At 40.2% G+C, this 16,080-nt stretch overlaps 1 protein-coding gene across 3 annotated transcripts; it reads left to right on the plus strand.

Annotated features, from left to right (window-relative positions):
* The first annotated feature begins 1,625 nt into the window (after positions 1–1,625).
* On the plus strand, positions 1,626–15,648 carry LOC118803963 (fibronectin type III and SPRY domain-containing protein 2). 3 transcript variants are annotated; one of them, XM_036564528.1, is made up of 13 exons: positions 1,626–1,891; positions 2,916–3,156; positions 3,290–3,385; positions 6,658–6,891; positions 7,222–7,244; positions 8,090–8,211; positions 8,833–8,991; positions 9,298–9,432; positions 10,091–10,235; positions 10,797–10,930; positions 11,717–11,849; positions 12,566–12,742; positions 15,386–15,648. In XM_036564528.1, exons 2-13 carry the CDS (start codon positions 2,917–2,919, stop codon positions 15,636–15,638), a joined length of 1,851 nt encoding a protein of 616 aa, XP_036420421.1. In that variant the 5' UTR covers positions 1,626–1,891; position 2,916; the 3' UTR covers positions 15,639–15,648. The 3 variants fall into 3 exon arrangements, with proteins under 3 accessions (XP_036420421.1, XP_036420423.1, XP_036420422.1); XM_036564530.1 differs by lacking the exon at positions 15,386–15,648 and adding an exon at positions 13,111–13,149 and having other exon boundaries at positions 1,627–1,891; XM_036564529.1 differs by lacking the exon at positions 1,626–1,891 and adding an exon at positions 1,896–2,004.
* The last annotated feature ends 432 nt before the right edge of the window (positions 15,649–16,080 follow it).

Genomic DNA, 16,080 nt, shown 5'->3' on the forward strand with positions numbered 1-16,080 from the left:
TAACTTGGAGTCAGTTAAAGTACTTTATTTAACAGAGCTATTATACATGACTCTAATAATGACACCAGTGTGTGTGTGTGTGTGTGTGTGTGTGTGTGTGTGTGTGTGTGTGTGTGTTGGAATTGACCCTTGTTTACAGTGAAAAGAAAAAAAGAGTAAAAATATATTTGTGATAGTAAGAATAAAGCAAAGAAAATAAAATATGAGTAGTACATAAAAGTAACATTTAGGAAATGTTAAGACAAATAAGACAACCAATTAAAACTATTAAACATGTTAGTAATAAAAAGTAGTAATAAAAGTAAACAAACAAAACTACCGGGTAAGAACAGAAGGATGAAGAAGAACACAATAATAAAACAATAGTAATGTCAAAATAATGAAATAAGAACAATAAATGACAATTTATTTTATTATTTTTATCATTATTTCAAATGACAAAAAAAATCAACTAACAACAACTAAAATAGATGATATAAACAAAAATATAAAAATAAGACTAATTGAGTTAAAGCATGTGAGGCTGCATAGAAATCTGTTTTTAAACCAACGCTTCAGTAATGCTCCTTGTATGTTCATCATGATAGCTAGCTATGTTAGCATCAAGCTAGTGGGACTCAGCACTATTTGGGATTTTAATCTCAGCTCTTGTTTAAATATAGACATCAGGCATGTAAGCAACATTCCTCACTTTGTAAGTCTCCGTTTTTAAGTATTGCTTAATTTAAGGGCTTAAATTTAAAGTCTCTTTTTTTGTCATTGTAGCGTTAGCCTGTTAGCCTGTTAGCCTGTTAGCTAGTTTTCTGCTGACCTGCCCAGCCTGATAGTAAAGGCAGAATCCAGTTATAAGGAAAATATAATGTTACTGTCAGTTTATCATCTGGCTGCATTTTCTGTGCTCAGATTTCAACAATACTAATAAATATAAGTGTATAGAAATGGGTTAGTAGAGGCTGTACTCTTTAAACCTCCATTTAGCAAGGGATAAAATTTAAAAAAACATAGAAATAATAGATTGTCAATGATGATTTACTGAATATAGAACTGGTATGCTGTATTTTTATACCACTGTTAAATTTTGAATATTTGTTTTTAAATAATAGCACAAAACATCCAGATTGCTACTAGTCATATGGCTTCTAGCTTTAGCTGCTAGCTTAGCTGTCACCTTCAAAATGGGAAATAGCATAGCTAAATCTAGAGCAACTCTGTTATACAGGTAATTCATTTACTAAGTAATCTACAATATGTGAATATTACACTATTACACTATAACACTTTAACCACATATTTTTAAGGCCAAATATTTCGCAATATCAAGATATTGTGAAACTACTAAGGGCTAACAGCTGACATCACTACTCTGCTAGCTAACTAGCAAAATGTTTGCTAAGCTAATGTTTCTAATTAGTTTATTAGCAAACTGAGCGTTTAAAAATCAGCAAGGAAATTGTTTTAACTGGTAAGTAATTCTTGCTAACTGCTTTTCCAAGTGCTGAGGAGAAGTGAGCGACTGTCAAAGTAGTGAAATAGAGCACAACCTCGTCACAGAGAGGAATACTTAACTACAGTTCAAACAGTTTGTTTTACACTAAAATCATATCAAGATCAGTGGTAAAGCGTGTAAGTGGGCTGTAGGTGGTTTAGTTGGAGAATCTATGTAATTCTGTGCGAGTAAACAGGCTGTAGAGGTGATTGCCATCTCTGCTCTGGACAGGAACAGCAGGAGCTTCACCAAATATAGACAATGAGAATGCAGTGCCCACTCAGACATGCAGTTCATTCTATATTTAGTAGAAGCTCCTGACAGCCTGTAATGGCCGTTTGTGTCCGTGCGAGCGATCAGCAGGGACTTTCCACTCTGAGTTTGGGAGACTGAAGCTCCAGGAGGGTGAGGAAGAGTTCATTTACATTTTAAAACTCTTAACCCATTAATGTCCATGTGTGAAACGTTACATTTTCTCTGAGGAGAAATCTGAAGGCATTTTTCGAATTCATCAAATGGTGCGGCTCAAGCGTTTTGTCGCTTAATATTTATCATTAAATTCAGCATGCATTCACATCATCGGAATCTTATATCAGAATCAGCTGATAATTGTTCAATCGTTTTAGCATTACATGGTTAGATTTAATTGATTTTGTTATACTCATGTTTAATCGTGCATTTTCTTTCAGAATGTTTAGGCAACTACACTGAAAGGTTGGTTTTTATGTATTTATGTTTACTGGATTTGCTGCTCTACAGAAATAAGTTATATTTCTCTGTAATGATAATCCGGGTAGATTTTGTTTCAACTGCTATATTTTTTAAATGCTTAAGTGTTTGCATCAGCACATGCATACATCAATACACAATTCCATATCTCTGTAACTGATCTATTATTAATTATTCAGTATTTATTACGAATTATGAACAACTGAATTAAACTGATTCAGCTGACCAGATTTTAACTGAATGGGACAGAACTAAATGGAACGAAATTGAACTGAATTGGACTGAATTGAATTTATTCGCATGGAGTATAACTGAACTAAATCAAACTGAATTGAATCTGAATTTGACTGAATGGCACTGAACTGGACTATATCGACCTGACCTGGTCTGACCTGAACTGAACTGATGTGAAATAAACTATTATAAATAGTTCAAGAAATTATACTGAACTGTATTGAAGTGAATTCAAATATACTGAACTGAATTTAATTAAACTGAATTATTCTGAACTGAACTGAATGAACCAACAATTATACTTAACTGAACTGAATTATTCCCGGGCTGTGTTGAACTGAACTGAGCTGAACTGAATTGAACTGAACTAAATTGTTCTGAATTAACCTGAACTGAATTCAACTGACTGACTTATACTGAACTGAATTATACTGAATTGAACTGAACTGAGCTGCTGTATCTGCAGAATGGACATGTACGAGATGAGGGGTCGGCTGCAGGTCATCGCGGAGGAGATGGCGGTGAGTGAGGATGAGGAGGGTGAGGGAGACGAAGAATCGTTTGTGATGGTCAGTAAGCGGCAAGCGACCTCCGACTCCTCTGGTCCAGCCGCCCCTTTCTGCAGGGACTGTATCACCCCCGCTCAGTCAGGACACCCTCCCAACCACAGAGTGCTCTCCCTGCAGGAAGCCGCGCAGGACATGAAGGTCAGGAGGTCGTCACACTGAGACTCTGTACTGACCGACTGCACTGCAGTTCATTAATGTCTGATAACTCTGTGTGTGCGTGTGTGTGTGTGTGTGTGTGTGTGTGTGTGTGTGTGTGTGTGTGTGTGTGCAGACTGAGCTCAGTCAGAGCTGCAGCAGATTGACAGAGAAGATCAGTCAGATGGAGAACTTCGCCAGCAATCTGGAGGAGATCTTCATCACTGTGGAGGTAAAACTCTCAAGAACAAACTTCATAAAGTTCGGTAACTTGGAGAAATGAAGAAGATCAGACTCTGGAGTAAAAATGTTAGAATTCAGACATAGATTAGATTAGATTAGATTAGATTAAATTAGATTAGATTATATTAGATTAGATTACAGAACTTCTGACAACAAATTAAAAGATTAATACTGTATAAAAATGTGACATGCTAATAAATAAGAACATGCATGTAAATAATTATAATAGTAGAAAAACATATTAAGAAATGTTACCATCAGAATTGATAGTGTTCAGAGCGCCCCCTGCTGCTTGTGTTCTGATCATAGGTTTATAATGAATTGGAAGTGATGAACGTTACAGGTTGTACAGTATAATAATAATAATAATAATAATAATAATAATAATAATAATAATGATAATAATAATAATAATAATAATAATAATAATGTCATCTTTATTTATTAATCACTTCACAGCACTGGCAGCTCAGAGTGCTTTACAGACAGCTGATAAAGCTTAACAGTAATAGAAGAAACTATGAGTATTCATTTAAAATCATATGATCAGATTAAAGAGATAAACACCAAAGAGCTGTAGGGTTTTACTGAAGTGCTGAGTTAAAGAGCTGTGTTTTCAGATATTTATTAAAAGTGAGCTCTGAGCTTGACTGTCTAACAAAAGGTGAACTGAGCTCCACAGTTTAGAAGCAGAAAAACAGAAAGAGTCTCTTCACGTTTTCTATATTTTACAGAAGGCATTTGCAGAGGATCTGAGATCAGTAGTGTGTTGGAACTGGAGCAGTACAGTGTGCCGTGTTGCCCCATATTCAGTTATATTGGACAATAACTGACAGCAAAAGACAGAAATACAGTTTTTATGAGTGTTTCCCCAAAACAGACTCCACAGATGATGTCACACATCCCACAAAGTGGCAACTGGCTGGCAGTGAGGCAGCACTGCGCATTTCATACACTCACACTGCAGTGACAGCTTTAACTCACCTGATCAATCAGACTCATCACAGTCTCTTATTTTGTTTATCAGAAAAGTATAAAATTTTCATTTGTTTCTGTCAGAGGAGCTGGATGTAACTGTGAAGCACCATTTAGTTTTAGGCGGTGACGCAATAAAACAGCACCGTAGTTGAGTTAGATTTTAATCTTCACTGTTATGCTATGAGTAAAAATCTTCTGCTATTATGCTGTAATTGTAGCTGTAGGTCTGTATGACTAAAACTTCAGCTTTTAATGATTTTAATCTGCTATTATTTTTTTTCTGTGGAAAAACAACAAAAAAACAAATAATTGGAGTTTTCAACACAGCCAGCAGGTGGCGCAGTTCTGTACTTGTTCTCCCGGTAGCACTAACATTAGCTAGGCTAGACCCATAGATATACATACCTAGATGCTGGGTCCAACCAGGCACGTCAACGGCACCGCCATTTTAGGGAGGTCAACATCGCTGCAGGACTGCATTCAGTACCATTACAGAGCAGCAGTTTAAGAAAGATGCTGTCCAAAATTACACGATTTCAAGAATATTGCACTCAGAAAGAATAGAAAGATATATATAATGGAGGGAACGCCGCGATCCACATTCATGTTTGTGTGATGTGTATTGTTTGTGTGATGTTTAGATATGGCCATGTGGTTGGTGACAGAGAACCTGTTGCTGTGTTTTTCCTCTGGTTTTCTATTAAGCTTATTTCATTTAATAGTCTATTCGGAGGATCTTAACTTTATGTAGTAGTTAATGGTGGTTAATGCTTGTAGTTATAGCATTCCTTAATCCGCGTAGATATTCATAATAGATTAACATTAGCAACTCCTTAAGCGAACCTGAAGTTAACTTCTTATTTGCCAGCTTTTTGTTCGAATTTTCCCGTTCCACCTTAAATGGTGCATCAGCCAGCATCTTGTTCGAATTTTCCTGTTTCACCTTAAATACTGCATCAACCAGCTTCTTGTTTGAATTTTCCTGTTCGACCTTAAATGGTGCAGCTTCAGGCATCAAAAAGTGACTGCTGCACCAATTAAGGTGGAATGGGAAAACTCGAACAAGAAGCTGGTGAATAGGAAGCCAACTTCTACCGGAGCCTGAATACTTTCCTGCTGGTCCGGACCCAATTAGCACGATCAGTGATTAAAGAAATAAAAGCTACCAAGAGCAGTCTGTGCAACCTAGAGTTAAGTGACCCTTATTAGTCCCATAATAAGGAAATTCCACCTCCGCATTTAACCCATCCGTGCATTGAAACACCACATACACATAAGTGAGCACACACAAACTAGGGGGCAGTAAGCACACTTGCCTGGAGCAGTGGGCAGCCCTATCCGCAGCACCCGGGAAGCAGTTGGGGGTTAGGTGCCTTGCTCAAGGGCACTTCAGTCTTGTACTGTCAGCTCAGGGGATCAAACCGCCGACCTTCCAGTCACACGGCTCCATCCCACGACTGCCCCGATCATCTATGTCTGATGATAAGGACAAAACAAATTTAATAAGGAAGTAATGAGGAAGTTGTGGCCGATTTAATCCTGAGACTCATCATCTCTCAATACAAGTAAATTTGTTCACAAGCGGATCTTGACTGCTCCAACATATCGCCTCACATAGAGAATAACAGGCAACGCGGCATCTAGGTATGTATATCTATGGCTAGACCCAACATTAGCTAGGATAGCACACACATTAGCTAGGCTAGTGCTAACAATGGTGAGGCTAGCACTACATTATCTAGGATAGCACAAACATTACCCGGACTAGCACTAACATTAGCTAGCATAACGCAAACAGTACCTAGGCTAGCCCTACAATTAGTGAAGCTATCTCTATATTAGCTAGACTAGTGCTACCACTAGCTAGAATAGTGCAAACATTAGCTGGGCTCATGCCAGTATTAGCTATAGGCTACTGCTAACATTAGGTTAGTGCAAACATTAGGTATAGGCAAGTGCTAACTCTAGCTAGGCTACCGCTACTGGTAGGATACTACTAACATTAACTAGGATACTGATAGCATGGTAGAAATATAGCTTGCTAGCTACAATCATTAGCTTGAAGAACAAAACTGGTGCTGTAGCGGGTTAGCTAATGTTAGCCAATGACATATTATTGATGTCTCTTTAATGCCTAAACTCACAGGCACTCAAAAGAAGCCATTTTGAAGTACCAGATCTTGTTTTCGCTAATTTTTCTGTAATTTTGTTGTTGTGTTTTTATTGTTTGAAGCAGACTGAACGCTTCATTATTCACATTACTGAGCAGCGTCTGTGTTTCAGGAGAATTTTGGCCGGCAGGAGCAAAACCTGGAGCAGCACTACAGCGACGTCCTTCAGACTCTGTCTCAGAGGAACAGTGAAAACAGCACCACCCTGCAGGACCAGAAGAAGCAGAAGCTGGAGGCTCTGTACGGTCAGCTGCTGGCCTGTGGGCACCTGCTGGACACCAGCAAGGAGCTGATCGAGAGCGCTCAGGAGCTCCACCGCTGCCAGAACAAACGCGCTTTCCTGCAGGTCAGAGAAAAGATTCACTCTCAGTGTGAAGATGGATATGATATTAAAGTGACAGTTCAGGAAAAATACTAATTAGTCGATCAGCTGAGACATGGGTCTGAACTTTCAGTTCTTTTGTTTTAGAATTGGCGCTATGGGGCTAATGTAGCTAACAAGTAATGGAAGTTAATGCCCCACCAATCAGCATAGTGCTACCTGCATTGTTAAGTGTCAGAAACTACAGAAGAATGTTTTCATTAGTTTTTTTGTTGAATTATGGCTTTAGGTTACTATACAGTACCCAACTGTGTCATTTTTCCTAACTCTCTTTCCATAATTTCTGATTGACAGGCCGTTATGCCAGTAATTAAAAGGTAATCTTATGCAGTGGTGCATGCTGGGAAATTAACAGCATGGGCTGTAACTCTCATTCCAACATCTGCATCTTGGCTGTGGAGACCTGAACTGAATAACCAGCTGACACAAAACAGATCCATCATTCACAGCTTACTGAAGTCTCAAACTCGTTTATCAGATGTAGCAGATCAGTTTTACCTTCACCTTCAAGTTAAAATTTTACACTTAAGTGTGCAAGAATCAAAGTCAGAGTCAAATTTATTTATACAGTGCTTTTTTAACAGCAGGCGTTCTCGCAAAAACTCCTTTGGAGTAAAGGCTTGGGTTCACTACACAACTTTTAAAGTCTTAACAGATTATAAACAGACTGGACGTCTCACTCTATCACACTGGTTTCTGATTTTTGGGGGGACTGAAATATTGGGGATGCACACAACGATTAGGTATCAGACACTACTTGACTTTTAAGCTGCTGCTGAACCGAACTGAACTCACTGAACTCATGCAAACTCTCGCGTTCTCACGTTACTGGGAGACGCAAATAAACAAACATGGAGCTGCTACTGCTGTTTTCTCTGCTGTTTGCGCTGACACAGTAAGGAAGCAGCAGGTAAACATGTTTAAGTGATATATATAAAAAATAAAACATGATGAAAATGGACATGTGAGGGTTATAGACAAAAAAAAAATCTAAACTATGTATTATTATTATTATGTAAAAAGTGAAGACTTTAATTATGAATCTTTCCGCTAGGCCGCTAGGCCCCCACCCACCCCAAACACGTGCATGTGCAGCATGCTGGTGTTTGATGTGAATTCCAAATCCACTGAGTTCACTGAGCAAACTGTTCTGTCCAATCAGGATTGAGGATTTTGCAAAGGAGGAGGTGGAGCTGAAGGTGGGCGTGTCTATGGACTTTACCACGCCCACTGCTGACCTGTCAGCTGTTAAACAGATGATGGAATCCATCAATGTGGTTCCAGGTGAGGCTGCAGAGAGCGGACAGAACTACAACAGTGTTTCTTTTTCTTTCCTCCGTCTTTACTTTTATTTTTCCTTTCTGTCTTTTCTTTCTTTATTTTTTTTTTCTTTTGTCTTTCATTCTTCATTTCTTTTTCTTTTCTTCATTTCTTTCTTATTTTTTTCATTCTGCAAAAGTTCGAAAGTCTAATATTTCCTTTAGCAAATGCAAATTAAGTCTGACCAGTGTTGTGCTGCGTTGTGTTGTTTAGAGTTGAGATGTGTTGCTTTGTGTTATGTTGTGTTTTGTTGATTTGTGTTGTATTGAGTTGCATTGCTTTGAGTTGTGTTATGTTGTTTTGTTGAGTTGAGATGTGTTGTGTTTTGTTGATTTCTGTTGTGTTTCTGTTGTGTTGCGTTGTGTTTGTTGTATTCTGTTTTGTGCTGATTTCTGTTCTGTTGTGTTGATTTCTGTTGTGTTTTGTTGACTTCTGTTATGTTGCGTTGTGTTTGTTGTGTTGATTTCTGTTATGCTGCGTTGTGTTTGTTGTGTTGATTTTTGTTGTGTTGCGTTGTGTTGTGTTGATTTCTGTTGTGTTGTGTTGCTGGTAAAACGACAGTAACAATGCCCTGTTTTTGCGTAGCTCCTTCGGCTCCCGTGATGAATCCTCAGGTTGTGAACTCCGCCACGACGACCTCTCTGCGCGTGTGTTGGAGTTTATTCTCTGACGACACGGTGGACTTTTACCAGCTCTACTGCCGCCAGATCTCCGAGGACATCACCACGGAAACGGAGCAGGACGGTAACCGCGGTTACTCACTCAAACCTTAGACCGATAACAATTACTGACTCAGACTGAGACGGACAGACACGGTGCGCAGTGATGAGGGGGCGGTTAGAAACGGATCAGCAAGGGGGCGTTTACAATTTACATAACTGCATATTCATAGCTATTTGCATGTTTAATGAGTGTTGCGGTTTAGGGATGTGTAGGTTCTTGAGTGTAACAATAAAATATAAAAACAAACAATTACTCACAGATCACTTTTTAATCATGACTTTATGGGTGTTTCAGTCAGATTCAGTGTACCTGTGTGTGTTCCTATAGTGTCAGTGCGCAGAGTGAAGGAGACCCACTGTGTGGTGACGGATCTGCTCCCGAACGCTCAGTACGAGTTCTGGGTCACGGCCACCAACACCACCGGCATTAGCCCAGCCAGTGAGAGGGCCGTCTACATGACCGGTACACAAAAAACCATGCATTAAATGCACGGGTCAGACTGCCACTGCAGCGTCCTGCAGGTCTTAATCTGGGAAACAAGATCAAAACAAGAATTAAGTGCAGAAGGTTCTGTGAATTTGTCGTATTAATCGTAAATCAACCACCAAAAACTGGCATAATTCGTCTTTTTGCATTTTTATTTTTGTGCTTTTTAGTCACGTAGTGAAAAACAGCAGTCTGACTTCACCAACACTTAAATATCATTACTATTATGTGAAACAGTTTTGATGTTTTTTTCTTTATGTAAATTGTAAAAATGGTTGTTTTCTATGTTAAATTTAATTTTAAATATATCAATATAATTTTATTTTGATAATGAATCTTCTGTGGTACAGAAACATAAAATGTCATAAAAAAACAAAGGCCTTATTAAAATTTTTCTTTCTCAAATGAAGAAAGAGTATCTGACATTTTAAATCATTTACTGAAATCTCTGATTCATTTGACTAAAATACTGACTGGTGCGGAAAAAAGTGTGATGTGAGTGTGTGGTTTGTGACACTGTATGACACTTTAATCTATAAACACAGACTACAGTACACAGCAGTATGTCATATCATGTCACAAACCACATAGTGGACACCTGTAACTCCTGCTGTGTGTGTATGTGTATGTGCAGTCCCCTCCCCCCCTGTGATTAAACTTCAGGAGTGTGTGAGCTGTTTAGAGGCAGCGCTGATCCGGTGGGACTCGGGAAACACCAACCCGGTGGAGTCGTACACACTGGAGCTCAGCAAGGCTGATAACCACAGCAGTGTGACTGAGTGAGACACCCTCACCCCAACCCAACCCCCCAACACTGTACACACATACAACACATACGTACTACATACACACATTCATGCAACAATATACTTTTGTATGTAAGTTCACATTTTTGTGCCATTGAGTGCCATAACTTTTGCACATGCCAAATTTAGTTTTTTTCCCCCAATATATTAAATTCAGTAAATAAACAGTAACTGTGCATTAACATGAGCAGTAGTGAATCTCTGTAGTTGATGTGCAACTTATTTACACTCAGAAAATGAAGGACAACATGGAATTTGACAGGGGTGCACAAACTTTTGCACACAACTGTATCCCAACCATTCTGTTTAAGCTCCGCCCACATAACGGAGTCATTCCATTTCCACAGCATAATATAACATTAATACATCACTAATTTGTTAGTGATGCAGGCAGTTTTACACGTCTGAATAGAGTCATTAAAGTTTAATTTTAAACATTACAAATAAAACTGTAATTATTTCACATGAAGAATGTCAAATTGGCATGACCATTAGGCGCAGGTCTCACACCTGCTGTTTGTGTGTGTTTTAAAGGTCCATTGTGGCAATTCCCACCTGTGAGTGTTTGGTTCAGCTGCAGCCATGGAAACGCTACATCATCAACATCCGGGCAGTTAATATAGGGGGCGCTAGTGAAAGGAGCCAGCCAATCACCATCTCCACCACGGGTACACAGTGTAGCAACACAGCATAGCAACACAGCACCCCAACGAAGCATAGCAACAGACCATGCCAACACAGCAAAGCTACATAGCATAGCTACATAGCATAGCAACACAGCGTGCCAACACAGCACACCAACACAGCATAGCAACACAACATGCCAACACAGCATAGCAACACAGCACGCCAACACAGCATAGCAACACAGCATAGCAAAACAGCATAGCAACACAACACGCCAATACAGCATAACACAGCATAGCAACATAACACGCCAACACAGCATAGCAACAAAGCACAGCAACACAGCACAGTACCACAGCATAGCAACACAGCACAGCATAGCAACACAACACGCCAACACAGCCCTGCAACACCGTATAACAACAGAGTCCAGCAGCACAGCCCAGCAACACCACATAACAACAGAGCATAACAACAAAGCACAGCAACACAGCACGACACTTTGCCTTTATTGATCAGTTATTCATATCTATAAATGAACAGTACTACAATATCTCAGCGAGAAAATACTTTATATTCTTACAAATTAAATATCAAAACACAGAATGTTTAGTATTCAGTGTTTTAGATTGATTTATTGATTAAGTTTTGTGTTTTATGTTGATATAGTAATGTAGCTTTACATTACACACTGATTTTGCAATTAAGCTTCAAGTTTTAGATTTAACTTTGCATTTCAGAATGAATTAGCAATTAGCAAATAGTTGTGTGTTTTCGGTTGATTTAGTGATATAGCTCCCCATTTCAGGTTGTGTTTGTGTGTGCAGGCACGTTCTTCCACCTGCTAAAGGAGACGGCTCACCCCTCTCTCTCTGTGTCACCTGATGGGTTCACCATGTTCTACCTGGATGAGGACCTTCTGATCAGCGAGATGGTGTTCAGCGACACCGCCTTCTCCAGGTCTGTGTGTGTTCAGTACTGATTGGTGTTGGGCTGCCTTAGCGTCACTTGCTCGATAAAATAATTACAAATCCCATAGGGGCTCTAGTGGAAATCATCATCACTATATTAACAAAGGCAATAAAAGCAAATTAAAATGATTCTCATTAAACATTGCTCCACCACTAACAAAGATATGCCCCCTCTAAACCCTGCCCACAAATTTTCCCTCATCTGTGCTCCATAAGTACAATCGATAACAATCTAAACAAGCTAGCTGGTGAAATGCTATTATTGGCTTATGTTCATTTTACTAAATTAATGTTTCAGTGTCACTCAGGTTAGTTTTGTCAGAGTGTGAACTGTAAGCTGCAGAGGCCTCACTAGGTCAGGGAGATCGTCATGAAGCTAAAGAACAGTCTAGTTTAATTAAACTTTTTCTGTTTATTAATGTTTATTTTTACTGTATGTAATGTGTTTTCCACTTACGCGAATCACATCTACAGGCTTAACTGGAATTTTTGGGCATCTTTTCAGCCATACTGTGAGCTCTGCCTTCACAAGGCGCTTGATTGATTTAGCAATTTCACTCTCAGTTTACATTTATCCCAAAATTTAAGTACCTTAAATTCGGTCATGTATCTAGCTTCAGAAGAGCACCCTCTGGAAGTCTAGATCTGTAATGTGTATATCTATGACTGTAATGTATTTATCATGTATCTGTGCTGGGTGTGTAGCTGTGTGGCCGTGCTGGGGGATCTGATTCCAGTCAGAGGTCAGCACTACTGGGAGGTGGAGGTAGATGAATGGGCAGAGTATCGGGTGGGCGTGGCCTATGAGGACACACAGCGCACCTCCTACCTGGGAGCTAACGCCACCTCTTGGTGTATGAGACACGTCCTCACACCGTCCAGGTGAGACTTTACACCAACTTTACGACTCTAAACTGACTTTAGACTCTACACCAACTTTACACAGACTTTACAATGACTACACCTACTTTACACCAACTTTACACCAACTCTACACCGACTCTATCCCAACTCTACATCCCTCTACAACAATAAACAACAACGTAACATAGAACAATACAATATTCACTGATATTGTTCACCTCCTTGTTTCTACACTCAGTGTCCACTTTATTAGCTCCACTGACCATATAGTTTCAGTTTGTAGTTCTACAGTTACAGACTGTAGTCCATCTGTTTCTCTGCATACTTTGTTACCCTGTTCTCTAATGTTCAGGTCCCCCACAGAGCAGGTATTATTTGGTTGGCAGGTCATTCTCAGCACTGCAGTGACACTGATGTGGTGGTGGTGTGTTAGTGTGTGTTGCGCTGGTGCGAGTGGACCAGACACAACAGTGCTCAGTATCCCTGCTGGACGGAGAACCAAAAACATCCAGCTAGCAGTGGCCTGTGGGCAGCATCCTATGACCACTGATGAAGGACTAAAGGATGACCAACACAAACTGTGCAGCAGCAGATGAGCTATCGTCTCATCTACAAGGTGGACCAACAAGGTAGGAGTGTCTAATAGGGTGGACAGTGGGTGGACACAGTGTTTAAAACTCCAGCAGCACTGCTGTGTCTGATCCACTCGTGCAGCTCCTGAGTGGTTTGGGGGAACAGTTTGTTAGCCTCTCTCTCACATAGTCACTTTCACTAAAGACCTTTCACTGCTGTTTAGCGGTTGCCATGGGAACTCTTTAGCACTGCACCGCAGGATTAGTCAGTGTGGGTGTCTGATTACAGCACTCGGCCAAGGACACGCCGCACAGCAGAGATCAGCGCAGCAGGAACAGGAACACTCTTAAAGAGCTTAATCACAGAAAACTGATCGGTTTAAATATGAATTTGATGTAGTATGTAAACTTTACTACTAAATTTTAGATTTTTGAGTTTTGAATTTGCTGTTTTTGTGTTGTCACAGACACCAACACAGCCTGCAGCAGTTTGGCCGCACCCATCACACTGAAGTTCAAGGGGACCTATTATGCTAATTTTCAGTGTTCATATTTTATTTTTTACTATAATAGATTTGCAGCTCAAATGTTCCAAATACACATTATTTTCCTCATACTGTTCATCTCTATTCACCCTCTGTTAGAGCTCCTGTGTCTTTAAGCCCCGCCTAAGCCCAGTGTGCTCTGATAGGTCCATCTCCAGAGCGATTCCACTCCTCCCCATTCCGCCCCTGTCCTGCAGTCTGCAGACAGGCGCTTCTCTCCTGAGCAGCCAGCGTGCATCCCCTGGTAGTTGGGGGTCCCATGTTGGCTGGCTGCTCTAAACGTAACCACACACTGGACATGCTGCATCATGACGTGCAGTGTCCAAAAATTTGAAACCATTTTTTTCAATGGAGGTACACACACCAGCACAGGCCAGCACTCCATCATTCCAAGCACTGTTCATTTTCTCAGCGTGTCATGTAGCTTAAATGAAAGAGAAAGGCAGGCAGTCTTTTACATAAACAAGGTACCTCAGCCAACGATACTAGCCTAGCCTTTTTTAGCTTGTATCTATCAGCTCAAAAACAATATCAATCTGTGAAAAGGTACTAAACTGATACCGTGTGATAAGTGATGTCAAATGTTTTATTTTATTTAGTGTATATGAGCAGAGTGTAAAAATAAAATTGAACCTGGTCTTTAGCCATTGTTGTAGTATTCGCTATATGATGAAGCTCATATACAGGTGCCTGTAGAGGCTAGCCTGCTCAGCAAATTTCCCTTCAAATTCATTAATTTTGAATGCAGTGCCGCAGACGAGCACGGCGAGCACCAGTTAAAAAATTCGGAAGGTGCACATTCACATTGCAGCACAGGCACCCTGAACCCGTATTAGAGCATCCATTTTAGCCTACTGGACAGCATAACGTCAAGATAAGTTTATTTTCAGGGACACCCAGAATTTTGATTTTGAGGCATTCAGGGGGTCTAAGAGGTTAATTAGGGGTCCTGGACCTCCTGTGTTTCACACCTTGGCTGTGGCTATTTCTCCGGCGGCATCGGTTCTGCTGTGTTAGTTTGATCCAGAGTCGATCCTGAAAACACTGAACACACTCTTCCTCTTCCAGTAGCTGCTGTGCAGTGTGTGAAGGGACCGAGCTCGCCAGTAGGCGGCCGGTAAGGACTGTGCTACGAGATGATGTCTTTTTGTAACAAAGGAAAAGGGCTGGAACTCCGACGAGGCATTTCAGACAGCTGAGAAAAGTGGATTACGTGAGTGAGTTTCTCTCTCTGGCGGGAACGCTGAGCTTTTGGACTTTGCGGAACATTTACATGCACAAAAAGCTGCATATCACACTAAAGGTAAGAGAAAAACTGGAAAAACATAATAGGTCCCCTTTAAGGTGTTCTTCAGCCCAGACTGCTCATTTACATATGTCAGGTGCGGTAGTCTGTTTAACTGTGAGGGATAAAGAGGCCCGGAAAACCATCATGAACAAATGAATTATGGCTGTTTTTGGTCCATAAATCCTCACAGATGATGAGTTGAATTTCAGGGATTAGTGTGGGATTCGAACTCTTTACTCAGAAAGTTTTTCCTCAGGCACAAGTATGAGTTCCTCCATAACGGCTGGAGTGCGGACGTGCGGATCACCGTGCAGCCGTTCCGGATCGGAGTGTTTCTGGATTATGAACGAGGAACACTGTCCTTCTACAACGCGCTCCTCCGACAGCACCTGCACACCTTCAGCTGCTGCTTCCACCACTACGTCCTGCCCTGCTTCGCCCTTGACAAACCGGGAGCCCTAACTCTGCACACTGGACTGACCGCTCCCAAATACATCACACACACGTAAAACACACACACACCCACATAAATGACACACATACACATATATATATATACACACATACATCACACACGTACACACAAAAAACACATCACACAGTACATACATAAAATTACACATCACAAACTTCCATACATACACACATCAGACAACACATTACACTCACAAACACATACATGCATCACACATACATAAACTCATTCATAACAAACCGTGAATGAACTCCATCACCACCCATATACATTCTACACTGGATTTCATTGGCAGTTTTTATTTACAGATTTATCAGAAATATATTAGATATGTAAATAAAATATCTTTCAGTTTTATTGTTCTGATATTTGTGGTTCTACTTTGCTGAAATAAATTATTCAAGTGTTCCAGCCTCATCACTGGTCAATTATTCTAACAGATATTTTTTGTGCATTCAGGTTGGAAAGCCCACCTA

This window comes from Colossoma macropomum, unplaced genomic scaffold, assembly GCF_904425465.1.
Source record: "Colossoma macropomum unplaced genomic scaffold, Colossoma_macropomum, whole genome shotgun sequence".
NCBI lineage: Eukaryota > Metazoa > Chordata > Actinopteri > Characiformes > Serrasalmidae > Colossoma > Colossoma macropomum.

Bases quoted from the DNA above. Each gene is read 5' to 3' on its own strand.
- LOC118803963 (XM_036564528.1), top strand. From the start codon at position 2,917: ATGGACATGTACGAGATGAGGGGTCGGCTGCAGGTCATCGCGGAGGAG. The intron at 9,433-10,090 runs GTACACAAAAAA...GTGTATGTGCAG, and splicing joins GAGGGCCGTCTACATGACCG to TCCCCTCCCCCCCTGTGATT. The intron at 10,931-11,716 runs GTACACAGTGTA...TTGTGTGTGCAG, and splicing joins AATCACCATCTCCACCACGG to GCACGTTCTTCCACCTGCTA.